Source organism: Pseudocercospora fijiensis (assembly GCF_000340215.1).
Source record: "Pseudocercospora fijiensis CIRAD86 unplaced genomic scaffold MYCFIscaffold_14, whole genome shotgun sequence".
NCBI lineage: Eukaryota > Fungi > Ascomycota > Dothideomycetes > Mycosphaerellales > Mycosphaerellaceae > Pseudocercospora > Pseudocercospora fijiensis.
In genome coordinates, this window is record NW_006921545.1 from 145820 (window position 1) to 161734 (window position 15915).

The following is a 15915-nucleotide window of genomic DNA, read 5'->3' on the forward strand; positions in this document are numbered from 1 at the left end:
CATCAACTCTCTCCGGCCGGAATCCATATTGATCAGCGTCAGGTAGCGACGGCCTTTGCGGTGTGCGAGTACCTCGCCTTCTTGCATGACCAGATACAGCCGAACATGCTTGGATTCCGTGATATTCTCCGGGTCGCACCGACAACATCCTCGCTGCCGCAGGCACACCAAGATTGAACACGTTTGTCCCGCGTATCGAAAAAGCTCGAGGCTGGCACAAGAGACAACGATGCTCAAATTCGAGCAATAAGCTCTGCTCGAACGACTGACGAAAGAACGGTCCATGTATTAGCCTAGGGTAGACATCTTCATTTCAACCTTCCAAAAGCAGCTCCAAGTCAAGACATTGCAAGAACGAATGCATACTGCGACCTTGGCAAGACCCGTACTGCCATTTGAAAGCGCCAGTTCGATGCCAGCGCAGCCTGCTTATATCGAGGTCAAGAAACCACCACTTTCACCAACTTCGCAGTCGCTGCATTCGAGAATCGACGACCTCGTTTCTTCGTGAACCACTGTTGAGAATGAAGGTCACATATCACTCTCCATGACCGCCGGCTGGTATGCTTCCCCTGTTGCGATGCCTGCCACGCCTGCCATCGAGATCGTAGACACGGTGCGTTCTTGCCAATGCGAAGAGCCAGAAGCCGGCTTCTGCGGCGAGGACGATCAGAAAGGCACCGTCGCAGATCCTCAAAACGGTCTTCGCATACTGATCATGAACAAGGAATTGATGAATCCATCTACCGGCCGGCCCACCAATCTTCGCTTCAAGTCGATTTGAATCACTTGCGCTCTACCAATGGAGAGCTCAAGTGCCCGCATCGTCGCCGAAAGCAAAAGCAGCTTACGCCAGACGACTTCCAACGGCATCTTTGCTATTCAAATCGCTAGACGTGGATGGCGCCAAGGGAGCGGAAGCAATGAAGACGCCTGGGCATAATGCGCTGTCGATGCTCTCGTGCATTTGGTGTTCAAGTATACTCGCGCAAGCAGACTGTCAGAACCCAAAGCAAGAAGCTCTATGCACTTTTCGGGACGGCCTTTGGGTCCAATAGGAAGTGTGCATCCTACAGCGGCGTAGGAGGCCAATCGTTGGCCAGCAAGATCTCGTTCATTATAAGCGTGAGGACGACGAAACATCTCGTTCCGAGTCTCGAAAGAAACCACCAGTTCTGACAGCACTCGGCATGGTGGAGAGTGCCGTTCAACAATCGTGTTGCCTTCCTTCATCAAAGGTGATGAATATTCTTTGTCTCTCCAGATGTGAGCGCCATTTAACAATAATAGCATCATCGTCCTTGATCAAAGGGAATGAATATTCTTCGTGTCTCCAGATCTGCGGTTTGCCAGGCGTACGTCGAAAAGAGCTTCGCCCTCTAGGTCCGTTTCGGTTTCAGTCAGCCTGGGAATGTCGTCCGGCTCACAGCGAGACGATATGAAGGTTCGCGCCGCACGAGATGGGATAGGAAGTCCGCGGAGCTGAAAGGCGCTGCTGATGCAGCTCATGTCGACAAGCATGCCTCATCTGACACGAGTTGGCCCGCACAGGCGGGATACTCGTGTGGCCTGGGGGATTGTCGAATGATGTGAACGCAGCAAACGGATCAGCGTGCCAAAGTGATGAACGGAATGAGAGGACTGTCTAGTGCGTCTGAAAAGATCCCGCTGAGGGTAGCCGATATTGATTGAGGCAGTGAGCCTGCTTGAGAGAAAGGAAAGGTGCGCCATTCAAACAATCGTCAGGTCCATATCTACTTCGATCAGAAAGTAGATTGGGTGGCAGTCGCAGAAAAGCACGCAACGTGACCCGTCCAAACACGACCAGTCCACACATGGCCAGTCCAAATACGACAAGCGGGCAACTGACGTCGACCTCTTCTTTCCTTCGACCGTATCTCATGCGAAACCACGGAGACAGTTCGTCCCAGCACCAGAAGTAGAACGGAAAACTTGGAAGGCGAAGTCGTCAAGACTTTGTTGATGTTAGACCAGCAGGCCGAAGTCTCGAAGGCGGACAAGGAAGGAGGAAGGCCGGCCATGCTGTCTAATAGGCAGTACTTTGATTGATGAGCTGCTCACAGGCCGAGGCAAGCGATCCCATGCACAGCATTTCCACCATCGTCAACTTTTCAGAGAATCCCATCTTCTTCTATCATTCTCAAAACATCACCCAATTCTACCAAACTTTCCCAGCATTTGTCTTCGAGCTTGCCGCGATCGTCAAGTACATCACCTTCCACCTTCCAGCCATCGCTGGGCAGCACCTGCTCTGCAAAGCCAAGGATCGCGGCGGTGCCCTCTGAGCCTGCGGATGGCTGTTCGAATGTGATCCAGTCGTCGGAGTATGCCACGCCCGCATATGGCTTCACAAATGCGAGCCATTGGTCAAGGCTTGCTATGTACGATTCGATCTCGTGGGACAGGTCCTCCGCCAGCTCGACGTTTGCGAAGTGCTGAGACTGGATTTGGATGATCTTCCAGGCTGACAGTTGGTTGAGTGACCATTGCGAGTACCAGCGTGCGAGGAAAAGTGCATGCTCCGCATCGCGGCCAGTGTTCTCCAAATTCCAGTGAAAGCGTTCGATGAGGTTTTGCTCAATTGGATACATGGTCTTGATGGCGGAAAGAATCCGAGCAATAGCGAAGCTTTTTTGCTGGTCTGGCGACATTCCCAGAATAGAGGACGAGAGCTTGCCGATTGCAGCAGCGACGAGATCGGCGACAGAATCTGGAAGCCAGCTCATGTCGGAGGTGCTGTCCAGTACAGCAGAGATTGCGGCGCCTACATCCTGCGTCAAGGCCCCAAGCTGCTTCTTGTACTCTTCCGAGAGCCTCCAGGAATCGGCAAAGTTCATGAAAGGTGCGTTGGTGAGAAGTCTCTCTACAGCGACCGTATTGGTTATGAAGCCCATAAGCAATGTTGAAGAGGCCTCGTCAGCTACGGGGAGAGCGTCGTGGATGCGTTGGGCATATGACAGGTTCGCTATGCTGGTCGGAGGGTGATAGAAGCCGGGTGACTCGCGCGCAAAGTACTCATACGATGATGACACGCGCATCGAAGCACATGTCTTCAGCAGCGACAGAGGAGTTTCGACAGGGCGCCAAACGTGCGGAAGCTGGACTGCTGAAAGGCAAGCGAACGGCGAAGCACCCCAAACGTACATTGAGAGGATGAAGACTATCCAGACCAGGATCGCTGGAGTGCTGTTCGCGGCTTCTTCGGCGCGGGTTCTTGGCATGGGCGCACGTTTCATGCTGTTGGATGTAGTTGGAGCTTTCGCATTGTGCTCAGGCTCGGGCACGATGCCGGCATTGTCGATTATGATAGTCCTCGCCTTCCTCGCCGGCGCCTGCACCGGAACCAGCTTCTCCTTTGTCTTGAACGTTTGCGCTTTCGCCCGTGAAGCAGTGCCTTGCATGGTCTCGGCGGAAGTGGCAAGGGCGTTCGCGTTATGCTTGGACTTGCGCGCAACATCATGATGCTCGATCTTTGTAGCCATCTCCTTCATAGCAGAGAGTCGCGCAGACATGGTAGTGCCCTCGTCCTCCTCATCCTCATTCTCAGCCCGTGCGGTTGGTGTGGTTGGAGGTGTGAGCGGACGCACATAGTCATGGTCGGCAGCGTAGGTGTCGGCAGCGTATGGAGGGTGCTTAGGTACATTCTCATCCGGCCCCCAGAGCCACGGACGCCTCGAAATGGTCAGGTCGGTAAAGGCATCGAGATCGAGCGTTGCTGGCGGCGAGCAGGAAGACCGGCGGGAAGGGGAGGGAGATGTGGATAGTCCTGGTTCTCGGATTGAAGATCCGAACCCGAACTCCGACTCCGACGCTGACTCCTCGCGTCTCCTCCGAGCCTGCGCCTTTGCCTTGTTCATCTTCACTCATACAACAACAACCGGCCTGCCAACCACAAAGATCAGTCTCCAGTACGCAGACGTGGTGTGTATGGGCCTTGCCAAGATAGTAAGATGATTGTCGGCAGCAACGCTTTGTCTGTGGACGGACAACGAATATATCATGCAACTTTCATCGCCCATCGATCAACTCTTGTCGCCCATCGCCCACCCATGGACTTGTATCGCACATCGTCCACCGATGAGCTTGTACCGCCCATCGTCTCTCGACGAACTTGGGTCGCCAATTGATGAGCTTTCGCGATTGCATTGTGTGCCTACATAAGTATGAATTCCCTCTCACCATGAATCTCCCTTTCGCCGCTACGCATCATTTCGCCTCACACTGTCCTTCTATCCCAACCACTTCTCCACCAAGCAACCTCCATCACAACTTGACCAAGCGGCATCGAGACCATCACATTGGCACCTTACGACCTCCGTACGAGAATGGCCTCTCCCTTGGCCGATCCATCACAACTTCCATTCATTCTCGGCCGGCTCCAAGCAGCGCAGATCCCTTCAGCCCATCACATCGAGCCCGAGACTCTCGCATCCCTATATGCCGAATATGGTCGCAAAACCAATCATCAAAACTTGCAAGCCAGCATGACCGAGTTCTGGAAACTGCTCAAGGACAATGGCCCTGCACACCACATCACCGGCGTCGTACATCGCATGGGTCTTCCCGCTTACATCGAGGACGCCATCTATCGGTATGAGAAAGATTATGAGAAGGACTGGTCGTCTTCGTCCTCCTCTTCAGGAACATCGTCATCATCAGATAGATTTGGGAGGTGTTCTTCTAGGTCATCTTGCGAGAACAGCCCTGGAAAGAACGCGCACGCAGGCCCAGGAACAGGTCAGAACGACGCCGAACATTTATTTGCCCAACTCAATGAGCTGTACATAGAGAACGAGTCGCTCAAAACCCAACTCCGGAATCTGGAATCCAGGAATAAAGCCCTCCACAAGCAAGATATCAAACAGACTCGAACTCTGGCATCGTTGACCGAGAAACGAAACGCCGACAAGCATACCATCACAACGTTGCGATCTGCACTTGATGGCAAGAAGAAGGCGCTGGAAGTCGGAGCTACGAAGCTGGACAAGCGGGATCGAGAGGTCTTAAGTTTGAGAGAAGAATTGGCGATAGTCAAAAGAGAAGGGAGGGAAAAGCAAAAGCAAAAGAAACTGGAGCAGGAGCAGGAGGCATCACTCAAGCAAGATCCATATCGCACAGCAGAACGAGCTCAAAGAAAGCTAGATCGCCGCGCCCGGAAGGCCTGTAGCTACAAAATCCTCGGAACCATGGGCGATCGCATCATCGATGCCATCCAGGAAGCTCGCCACATGGACTTTGCGGAAGCTGTGAGAGGTTTGGAGGGTGCGATAGAGGCTGTTGTTCAAGGCGTGGTGGAGGCCTCAGGGAAGATAGGCGCCATCGAGGGACGGAAGTGAGTGCTTCGGATCAAATGGGAGCGGAAGATAGTCTTGGATAACCAGGATGATCGTGTCGAATGCCTGCCTTGGACCAGAATAGTCAGTCACATCTGACATGCGATGGTCAGCTACAAAGATAGGAAAACATTTCAAATGCTAGGATTCGTACTCACTGGTGATGAATTTTGTCTGACTCCAATGTGTGGTGATAAATTCTGGTTGACTCCAATGTGCCGCCCATGAAAGTCGAGAAGTTCATCTCCGTAGCTATTTGGATGTGTTAGTCAGCGACTTGCAGGTGGGGGCGGAAACTCACGAAATCCAGCTCCCAACAGCTGCCACGACACCCACCCACCCAAGACAAGCCAGCGCATACCATGACCAAACCCACACCAGCACCACAGCCACAACGATGATTCCCGAGACGCCGATGCCCACGCCAAAAGCAGCAGCCATCAAGCGCAGAAGCGTCGCATCTCGGCCGCTGTTCGATTTCGATTTCGCTTTGGCCACGGCCGCGCACCACTCATCGTATCTCTGACTGATCTTCTGCACCATGTACATCCACCATGCGCCCACCGCGATTCCGATCACCAAGACGATGGCCAAGAGCACGAGAGGCCTGTCCTTGATGAGGCAGTAGATGGCGCTGGAGAGGACACCCACGATGAGGATGTTGCGAAATGCGCGCATTGTGCAGGAGTCTTGATGGTGTGGAGAGAGCGCCCAGACAGGGCTTGCAACGAGCTGAATGGATTGGACAAGTGAGAGTGTAGGTTGGAGGTGAGCATGGCCATATCTCATGAGTTTCGAGAAGGCTCGTTTGCATGTGCATGCATGCTCGCACGCAGCTATCCGCTCACTCCCCATCGGCCGCCGCCCACCGTCCATCACCCATCACCCGCCGCCCGCATGGTCTTCAGGCTGTCTTTGGGGATGACCTGAATGGGCGCAGGCCAAAACTTCTCTCTGCCACGAGTGAGCGCAAATCGGTTTCACTCTAAACCCCGGTCGGTGCAATTTTCTGGTAGGCAGAACATGTTTCTGAGGTAGGAGATGTATCGGTCGCTAGGCGTGAGACGTCGGCGCTTTCTTTCTTCTTGTCTCACCTGGTCTCTTCTGACCCCGACTTGTCTCAACGTGCTTGGAGCCTTCCATACAAAAGCAACGTCCTCTTCCTTTTCCCACGCCATGTCATGATCTTCATACCTACACACATCTTCAGCTTTGTTGACACTCTCTTCGTGCTAGAGTCTCTACTTCACGCCAAACAACAACAACACTTTCCACTCTGCATCTTCGACAAAATGCCCAACTCCTTCGCAGACCTGTTCGAGCATTCCAACATGTTCCCCGACCCACTGATGGACAACGTCTCACGAGCAAGCTTCCTCGATCACATGTGGACCTTTCATCTCATCGACCAGGCCTACCAAAAGTACAGCAACCGCCCAGATGCTTCTTCCAGCTTCAGCTTCCCCCAACTTGCCCAGATCACAGCATACATCGACCTCAAGCAGAAGATCCCCAAGGGGACGAACGACTGGGCAGACCAGCTTCGCCGCCGCTTTCCAAGACCCACCGTCAAGCTGGATCTCGCCCAACAACATCACCAAAAGCGCCTTGCTCAAACTCAAGATGCCACCCTGCGAAAAAAGAGCTCTGCGGCGATCAAGACCATGTACGAGACCTTTCTCCGAGATTGCTACGATTCGGATTTCTCTGTGAGTGCTTGCTTTCAAAATTTCCGCAATGCATGGGAGCTTGGGTTGGCGGAGGAGCAAATGGTCAAGGATTGGCTTGGTGGGAGGCTTTTTGGGGACCGACTACCTGATCCTGATCCTCAACCGTCTTCCACGGGACTTCGAAGGAAGTCGTATTCTGACTTTTCTTGGGATCTTCCTCCGTGGTCACGGACTTCGGCGAGAAGGACGTAATTCTTCCAATCAATCACGATTTGTTACATTTTTGTTTTCCCTTTCTTTCCCCGTGAGAGTGCAATCGAGAGAGGCTCAGAACTGAAGACGGAGATTGTAGGCGAACACATAATTTCGGAGACGGGTCCGTCGGTGATTCCTGAGGATTTCCGCCAAGACAGGGTCGAACTTCCAAACACCTCATGCACGCAGTCTGCCACCGACCTGCCTACTTTACATGAGAAAAGTCGAGCCTCGCGCAGAAAGACAGCGTTGCGATCAATTCTGCTGCTGAAATCGCCTCTACATCTACCGAGGCAAAGAAGTCCAGTGTTCACACCAGCCTTTCAGGGCACGAATGAATTTACGGACCTGCATGCGGGATCAAAGGACTCACGAGTTCACCCAGAGCGCAGCCCATCCCACTCGCATTTGTCGATAAAGTCATGCTTACTATGCGAAGTGAGGACTTCTTCGGATGCCCGAACGTATCAACCTGAAGCACGACTTCTCATTGAGGACTTCTTCGGATACCCACATCATACGAACGTGTCGGAGCACCGACCTGCAGCACGAAGTATCATTGAGGTCGATCATGACCACTGATCGGCCAGCGACGAGCTTCACTGCAGCTGATCGCATTCAAGTCGAAGTTTCAACTATGGCGACGACTTATTCGGATGCCTACATCATGCGAATGCGTCGGACGTACCGACCTGCAGCACCCAATATCGTCTAAAGTCGACACTAGTCGCTCGTCGGCGAGCGATCAAGCTTACTGTAGCCAAAAGCATTCAAGTCGAACTATGGCCATCACTCATTCATGGCCTATAAATCCTTCTCCGTTTCCATCCCTCTACTTCAGTTGCTATCCTGAGACAGAATCACAACACCAGTTAGCCGAGAGCCCACCATGCATCGATACCAGGTAGCACTGATCTACACCAAGGCATTCGGCTTCAGCGATGGCAACAACTGCATCTTCAAGCCCCAGTTCAAGATCCGAGGATCTGCAACAGAGGCCAATGATGTGTGTCAACGCAAGCAAAGCAAGCACAACACAGGCAACGCCAGAGCATGGCAGCAAGTCGAGGACAGTTGCTGGGCCATCTATCTCGCTACGCAAAGTGGAGACGTAAAAGACATTCAGCAGAAGATCCTCAAGCTTGCCACGCTCCTCGCTTGTGGCGTTCACAAGAAGGCGACTCAGAGAGTCAAGCGAGACATGGAATATCACATTGGCGACGTCTTGGTCCCACGCGTGATGGAAGCAACTCGAGCCCTGACCGCCGCCTCTGACTCCGGACCTGGCACTGCTCCTCTTCCAGTACAGCCTTCCGGCCTTGAGGATCAACCAGCTGTCGGTGATAGGGACTGGCAGATGTTTGGAGTTGCAGTTTCTCGCGAGGAAATTGATCCAATTGAAGTGTCATCCAACGAGCCCGCAGTCAATTTCGGTGCTGAAGCAGCCTCGATGGACCAGGAGGAGTTACCACTAGCCGATTTAATCAATAATATCGACTGGCAGGCGTTCGAGGCTGCAATGGCTCGCAATGAAATTGATTGGATTGAGCCGGCCCACGATGTGCCGGCCCCCGAGGGACGCAATACTGATTCTGGAGGAGCCTCGATGGACCAGGACGAGTTGCCATTGCCTGTCCACATCAGTGAAGAGGACTGGCAGAGGTTTGAGGCTGCAGTTGCTGGCATGAACAATGACCCGCTTAAGGCAGCCTCCGATGCTCCAGTGGGTGATGGAGTCAATGATGGCTTTGGTGAAGCCTCGATGTCCAAGGAGATGCCACTGGCTGATCTCATCAGTGATGAGGACTGGGAGATGTTTGAGGCTGCAGTTGCTGGCATGAACAATGATCCGGTTAAGGCAGCCTCCGACGCTCCAGTGGGCGATGGAGTCAATGATGGCGCTGATGAAGCCTCGATGTCCAAGGAGATGCCACTGGCTGATCTCATCAGTGATGAGGACTGGGAGATGTTTGAGGCTGCAGTTGCTAGCATGGAGAATGATTCGGTTCAAGTGGCATCTAGCGTGCCGGCAGTCAATGGAGTTGACACTGGTGTCGGAGGAGCCTCAATGCCCCAGAACGAGCTGCCAGTGCCTGATCTTATCAGTGACCAGGACTCGCTGATGTTTGAAGGCGCAGTGGCTCAAAAGGAGAATGATCCGGTGGAAGCGGCGTCCAGCGTGCCGGCAGGCAATGGACCTGACACTGGTGTTGGAGGAGCCTCGATACACAACGTCGAGTGGCCACAGGACGATTCAATTTGGTGTAAGCCTGACGACTTCGGAGATCCCGGTTCGTGGGACATGCCATTTTCAGTCGATCCCAACTGGTTCAAGGATCCCAGCGACCCTGAGTGGGCCGGCCATTTCATCTTAGACGGTTCCTACACGGATCCCGGTCAATATGTTGATCCTGCCTTGCTGACATCTTCGTCGACTGAGATGCCGAAGACTCAGTCGCCAGCATCGTCTCCAGAGGACAACAACTGAAGAAGGAAACCGAAACCACCACTACTCTACCAACACTTATACGAATTACAGGCGCACCGTCTTACGATTTTGTCACGACACAAGAGACAGCATTCTTCACGAGCATCAAAAGCTGCGAAAGCGATACAAATTGGGCCTTTGTATAAGCAAATGCCGGATCATGTACTAAATATATATTATAAACGAAACGATACTATAACTCTAGCAAATGCGATATGAATTGAGCCTTTACGTAAGCAAATGCTAGATAATATATATATTGAATATATATTAGAAATAAAACTATACTATAACTCTATAGATAATATCTCTCTCCTCTTCTATTCTCGTAGCGTTACTTACTTAAGACTTGCTATAGAATCTAACTATACTAGGTAGGTAGAGCTGTAACTTCTCTCTTTAACGTAACTTTAACTCCTAATTAAGTACCTATTTAGCGAGACAGATAAAGAAAGAAAAAACAAAAGCTTTATAGCTCGCTTTATTTATTTTAAGACGCTAGGAGATTCTCGTATAAGAATAAGTAAGCTATTACCCTAGACTACTTATACTTCTCCTTCTCCTTCTCTATAAAGTTCTCGAGTAACTACTTCGTCTTTTAACGACTACTGTTACTCGAAAATACTCGTATATTAGGCTTAGGCGTAATCCTAAGTTATCTACTATAGCGGTCGATCCTAGCGATTAGATATCGTTATTATTATCTAAGACGGAGTAGTCGTTATTCTAGGCTAGTATCTATCTAAGCCTATATTATTAAGATCTATACCTAGGTTTTTAGGACTAGGGGACGAGGTATTACTATCGTCCGCGTTCTTATAGGTACTATAGCCGAATTTATTTTGTCTCCTAAGCCTAGTTAGTATAATTATTACAATTTAGAGGACCTTAAGATTAAGTAAGTAGTTAAGAATATCGACGGCCTTCGTTTTTATATAGAATAGTAGGCTTCTAAGGTCTAGAACGTAGTAGGGATACCGGGATTAAAAGACTTCGGAGCTATAATCCTAATCTAATAATAGACTTATAGGCAGTACTTTATATAGATACCGGTAACCGTAAAGGTAGAGGTAGAGGATATAGCGAGTTTTATAGTAGCGAGCGTAGCCGTAGAGGATATAGCCGTAGTAGTAGTAACTCTAGAGGAGGCGCTCTTAGTAACCGCGGCGCTCTATAGCTAGGCTCGCCGTAGAAGTATAAAAGTTCGTTTACTACGTTTCTAAGGATACTTTATTTAAGTCTCCGGCGCCCTATCTTAAGACTATATAAGGATATTAGCGATGCCTACCTTTATATTCTAATATACGTTTTGTTATTATATAGACAATCTACCTTTACGGAATATAGCGGTCCGCGTCCTATATCCGTAGCGGGCTTAGATTAAAACTATACGGAGCTAGGTAAAATTTCTACTAGTTAGGGCGCGGAATATAGGAATCGCCATTCTTATCTAAGCCGTTTCTATCGTATTTTAGCTATTTATATATAGTTTCTTCTCCTAAGAAAGCACTCGTTAAGGAATATAAATTAATATATAATAAATAGTAGTAGTCCTAGATAATATAATTATCTAGGCCTGCCCGGTAGTACTATTTTAAATTACGGTCTAAATAGTACGTATTCTTATCGTTGCGATACGGAGTAGCCTTCTATATAGCTAAGCGTATTCGGCTCTTAGATTACATTCGATTTTCCTTAACTAGGGCTATTATCTAAGGAATAAAAAATAGTAATAAGTATATATAAAGTATTTATCTAGGTTACTACGGTAGGGGATCTTCGAATTACGGTCTAGGTATTACGGATTTTTTCTTCGAAAAAAATTTAGGGCACTTTATCTATATATACTTACTTAATCCCGATAGAAACAAATTAGACTAGCAATAAAGGGTATTATATAGTTTATACGGGAGTTTATATTATTAGTATAGGGTTTTAGAAAAGTCTACTACGGAATACTTTATATATATAAATACTCTTTATTACTAGTCTAAGTAGAGATAGTCCGGCGCCTAGGTCCTAATTAGATAATAGGCTTGTATATAGTGCTTTATACTTCGTAATCTATAAAAGTTTATTCGACTAAGATTTAATATATTTATCTCGACCTCTAGAGATAAGATTCTCTAGTGCCTTAGTATAGTAATAGTACTTATCCGATAGTAGGCTTATAGATAGCGAGTAGCTTATACTTTCTAAAGTATAAGAAATATAAAAGTTCCTTCGTTATATTTTTAAGAATACCGGAGTTAAAAGTCTCTAGTATCTTAGCCTAGATCGGATAATAGGCCTATAGGAAGTACTCTATACGATCTAAAGTATAAGAAGTATAAAAGTTCCTTTCTTGCGTCTTTAAGAGACTAGAGTTAAACGTCTTAAGCGCCTTTATTCTAACCCGATAATAGGCTTATAGGGTATACTACTACCTCTATCTAGGCGTCCCGCTTTTTAAGCTTATATATATCTCCTACCTTCTATCTTTTGCCTTCTACCTTTTACCTTCTACCTTTTACCTTCTATACTATTCTATATATAGTTGTTTCTATTCTCGATCGTTCTTATCTTATCTTCCGCTAAGTATACTAAAATCTATTTAGTTAGCGGTCTATACTAAGCCTATACTAAAGCGCCTAAGACTAAATCGTTTAACCCTTATATAACCTACCGTATTAGAGTTAAACAATCCTATATAGTATACTAGTTTAACGCTAGATATCGATAAACCTCGAAAAAAGGTCCTATCTAATATAGTATCGTTTAAGCCTTATAGTACTTATCCTAGTCGAGCGGAGCGACGGTATAGGGCTCGAGAATAATATATAGTACTACCTTTACTATAGAAAGTAACGTAAAAGTATAGCCTAAGGTTTAGGTACGTAACTGCGACCTAAATTATTAGCTAATTATAGTGCGCGCTTAATTTTAGGGGCATATCTTTACAATCTAGCCCCTATATAGTATATAGTATATATTACTACTACCTCTTTGCTAACTACTAACTAATAATACGTTATTAGTAGTAATCTAATTTAGTCTCGACCTCTACGCTAGACTAAATACTCGGAGTAAGTCTACTAGCTATTTCTAGGTAGGTCTATCGTATTTAAAAGTTAGCCTTACTATCGCTAGTATACTAGGCTTCGTTACTAAACGCTAACTTTAGAATACTTATTTTGCTACAATAATATTAAAGAACCGCGCTTTTACTATACTCGTCGTTATAATATCCCTTTATATAATACTATCTTTAACTATATCGCGCTTCTATAAGCTCGCCGCCGCTACCGCCGCCGCTAGGACTCGAGTCGGTTTTGCTATCTGCTAGTATACCGCTTAAGAAGCTTAGTAACAAGTAGTAAGATGCTATTAATACGCAGAAGAAGAAAGATAGGAATACGAAGCGCGTATCTAAACGCGCTTATACTAATAGCTAATAATAATAATTCCTACCCGAGCTACTAGATCGCGCCGCGGTTAGTTAAGAGCGTCTAGATTTTAGCTATTTACTAGAAATCTAGTAGCTAGCGAATAAGACCGAATAGAAAGCCTTCTTTTAGAGTAGATACCGCTAGATTAATGCCGATAATCTACTAAGCCTTAAAGAGGTCCGCCGGCTTATATACGATATAGTAGATTATATATAAGCCGTATAAGTATAAAGTAGCGTCTACTTAGAAGGTCTACGTAAGATTCTTAGGCTACTTTATCTAGGAAAGGGATTTATGCCGAGGCCTATCTAGGTTAATTAAGTCTATACTATTATTTTTAGCGGTAACGATCTACTATAGATCTCTAAAATAGGCGAAGGTAAGACGCTAATATTCCTCGCCTTTACGCTACTAATAGGTATATTACTATTACTATTGCTATTGCTATTACTATTACTATTGCTATTGCTATTACAATTGCTATTACTCTTGCTATTACTCTTACTCTTACTCTTACTATTACTCTTACTATTACTCTTACTATTACTCTTGCTATTACTCTTGCTATTACTATTACTATTACTATTACTATTACTATTACTATTACTATTACTATTGCTATTGCTATTACTCGTACTATTACTATTGCTATTACTATTACTATTACTATTAGTATTAGTATTACTACTACTACTAACTCTTACTTGCCTAGGTCTAATTACCCTTTAGTTTATACTACTTAATCGTCGCGGCGAGGAGTAGGCTAAGAGTATTATAAATATCGCAAAGGAGCTAGACGTCCTACTAAATACTATTAATATTACCTCTAAGACGAGGAGTATTAATCCTAATCTCTTTAAGTATATACTCGAGGGCAAATACTACTCGATTATACTAAGTCTAGAGATAGGTACGAGTCCGGAGTTCTATAAGCTCCTTCGAGATCTAAAGGTCCGCGTACGTATCGGTCTAGTAGTTATTAATAAGATATACTTAGTAAATAAGTAGCGCGACTTTCGTAAGGAGGATACTTAGATCTATAGACTACGTAAGCTCCTCTATACCGATATAGTTAAGCTTAGCTATTCTACTACTATATCCGAGGAGACCGAAGAGTTTATACTTAAGTATAGCGGCTTTCGAGAGGTAGGTAACGAGCTATACTAGATAAAGATCCTCCGGAGTAGTATCGTCCTTATACTATATATATCCTACGTACTATCCTAAAACGCTAGCTTAGCTCGTATAATTACCTCTACTTTACCGCTAATAGCGCCTTTAATAGTAAGACTAAGGAAGCAATATCCGAGAGGATTAAAAAGGCGCTTTTATTTATCGATAGTTAGAAGTATATCTAAGATCTAACTAATATTATCCGCTACTAGTTTACTACTACTACCGCTAATTACTAAGATCTAAAGAATAGATATACCTAGGATATTAAGGATATTAATATTTATACTACTATACTACTAGTATCGCTAAGCGTAACTAGAAGCGTCGATATAATTAGTACTATAAGACAGCCGACTATCTAGAAGTATCTTCGAAGTATCGTATTATAATCGCTATAATTATATTTAGTATCGGCTTAAATATTCTAGATATCGAGATTATCGCGTAGGTTAACTTCCCTATTATATATAGTATTAAGGTATAGTATAGCGCCTTAGTCGTATTAGCCGTACTATTACTAGTAGTCTAGCTTTTATCTTCCTCCTATAGTATATCGAGGATAGTATAAAGAAAGTTCGTCCTAGTACCGACTTAATAGCTATTAATATTCCTCGTCGTAATCGTCGTAACTCGTATACGCTATTTCGCCTATCTAGACTCCGCTAATCTAGGCTACCGGGCGAGGATACTAGTATAGCTAGTACGTAATAAGTCGCTAATACGGTTAATAGTAATAATAAGGCAGAGAATCCTATATACTAGACTAACTCGGAAATCGCTATATAAGAGAAGATTCCTCGTATCTAGATCGAGGTCTAGAACGATTACTACCGAGAGTAGTATAGTATATATCCTCGTAAAGTTATTCTCCGGTATCTTAGTAAGGGTAAGGCACTATATATCTAAGACCTGCCTAAAAATAAGGCCTACTATAATATCTATAATCCGGAACCTAACCTTAGATATATAAATCTAATTCTAGAAGCCGCGAAACCTCCGATATTTAAAGTACTAAAGTCTAATACCCGACTAGGTACTATATTTAAGATACTTTAGGCGTAGATCTCTACTAAAGTTAGTAACGACCGGTATCCTAGCTAGGAAGATAGGACTATATTTAAGTTCCTTTGTTCTTATATCGTTAGTAGTCGTATACTATATAGTATTACTAATATCTTTACCGCGACTAACTTAGTATATAGTTAGAATACTATAAAGGGTATTAATATTAATAAAGATCTTATTTAGAAGAAGGTATCCGAGTATAAGGAGTAGTACTATTCTATCGATAATAGATAGCGGCCTTTTAGATTATATAAACCCCGTAGTAGTTCGGTTTCCGAACTACGAAACGTATATAGTTTAGTTTCTTAGCGGCAGGCTACTAGTTTAGTTCTAGTTTAGTTTACTATCTCGTATAGTCTAAACTAGTTTCCGAGAAAATCTAACTAAACTACTACGATATACGACAACCTTAAATCGAGTCCGGAGCACGATAGGGGCCCTATATAGAGTATATTATATATACTATACGATTTTATCTA

General features: G+C 46.0%; 4 protein-coding genes across 4 annotated transcripts; 2 read left to right on the forward strand and 2 right to left on the reverse strand.

Moving 5' to 3' along the window:
• Nucleotides 1–1763: 1763 nt before the first annotated feature.
• Nucleotides 1764–4315, reverse strand: MYCFIDRAFT_180138 (uncharacterized protein; the record flags this gene model as incomplete). The annotated part of the gene is made up of 7 exons (XM_007934079.1): nucleotides 1764–2047; nucleotides 2083–2152; nucleotides 2184–3883; nucleotides 3915–3990; nucleotides 4028–4152; nucleotides 4201–4236; nucleotides 4264–4315. 7 exons carry the CDS (start codon nucleotides 4313–4315, stop codon nucleotides 1764–1766), a joined length of 2343 nt encoding a protein of 780 aa, XP_007932270.1.
• Nucleotides 4316–4346: 31 nt separating this feature from the next.
• On the forward strand, nucleotides 4347–5453 carry MYCFIDRAFT_180139 (uncharacterized protein; the record flags this gene model as incomplete). Its single annotated transcript, XM_007934080.1, has 3 exons — nucleotides 4347–5283; nucleotides 5319–5353; nucleotides 5385–5453. The coding sequence occupies 3 exons, from the start codon at nucleotides 4347–4349 to the stop codon at nucleotides 5451–5453; spliced, it is 1041 nt and encodes a 346-aa protein (XP_007932271.1).
• Nucleotides 5454–5495: 42 nt separating this feature from the next.
• On the reverse strand, nucleotides 5496–6143 carry MYCFIDRAFT_180140 (uncharacterized protein; the record flags this gene model as incomplete). Its single annotated transcript, XM_007934081.1, has 3 exons — nucleotides 5496–5507; nucleotides 5534–5606; nucleotides 5656–6143. The coding sequence occupies 3 exons, from the start codon at nucleotides 6141–6143 to the stop codon at nucleotides 5496–5498; spliced, it is 573 nt and encodes a 190-aa protein (XP_007932272.1).
• Nucleotides 6144–6166: 23 nt separating this feature from the next.
• On the forward strand, nucleotides 6167–9913 carry MYCFIDRAFT_180141 (uncharacterized protein; the record flags this gene model as incomplete). The annotated part of the gene is made up of 7 exons (XM_007934082.1): nucleotides 6167–6331; nucleotides 6371–7107; nucleotides 7133–7334; nucleotides 7364–7843; nucleotides 7870–8119; nucleotides 8152–9675; nucleotides 9720–9913. 7 exons carry the CDS (start codon nucleotides 6167–6169, stop codon nucleotides 9911–9913), a joined length of 3552 nt encoding a protein of 1183 aa, XP_007932273.1.
• Between the last annotated feature and the right edge of the window lie 6002 nt (nucleotides 9914–15915).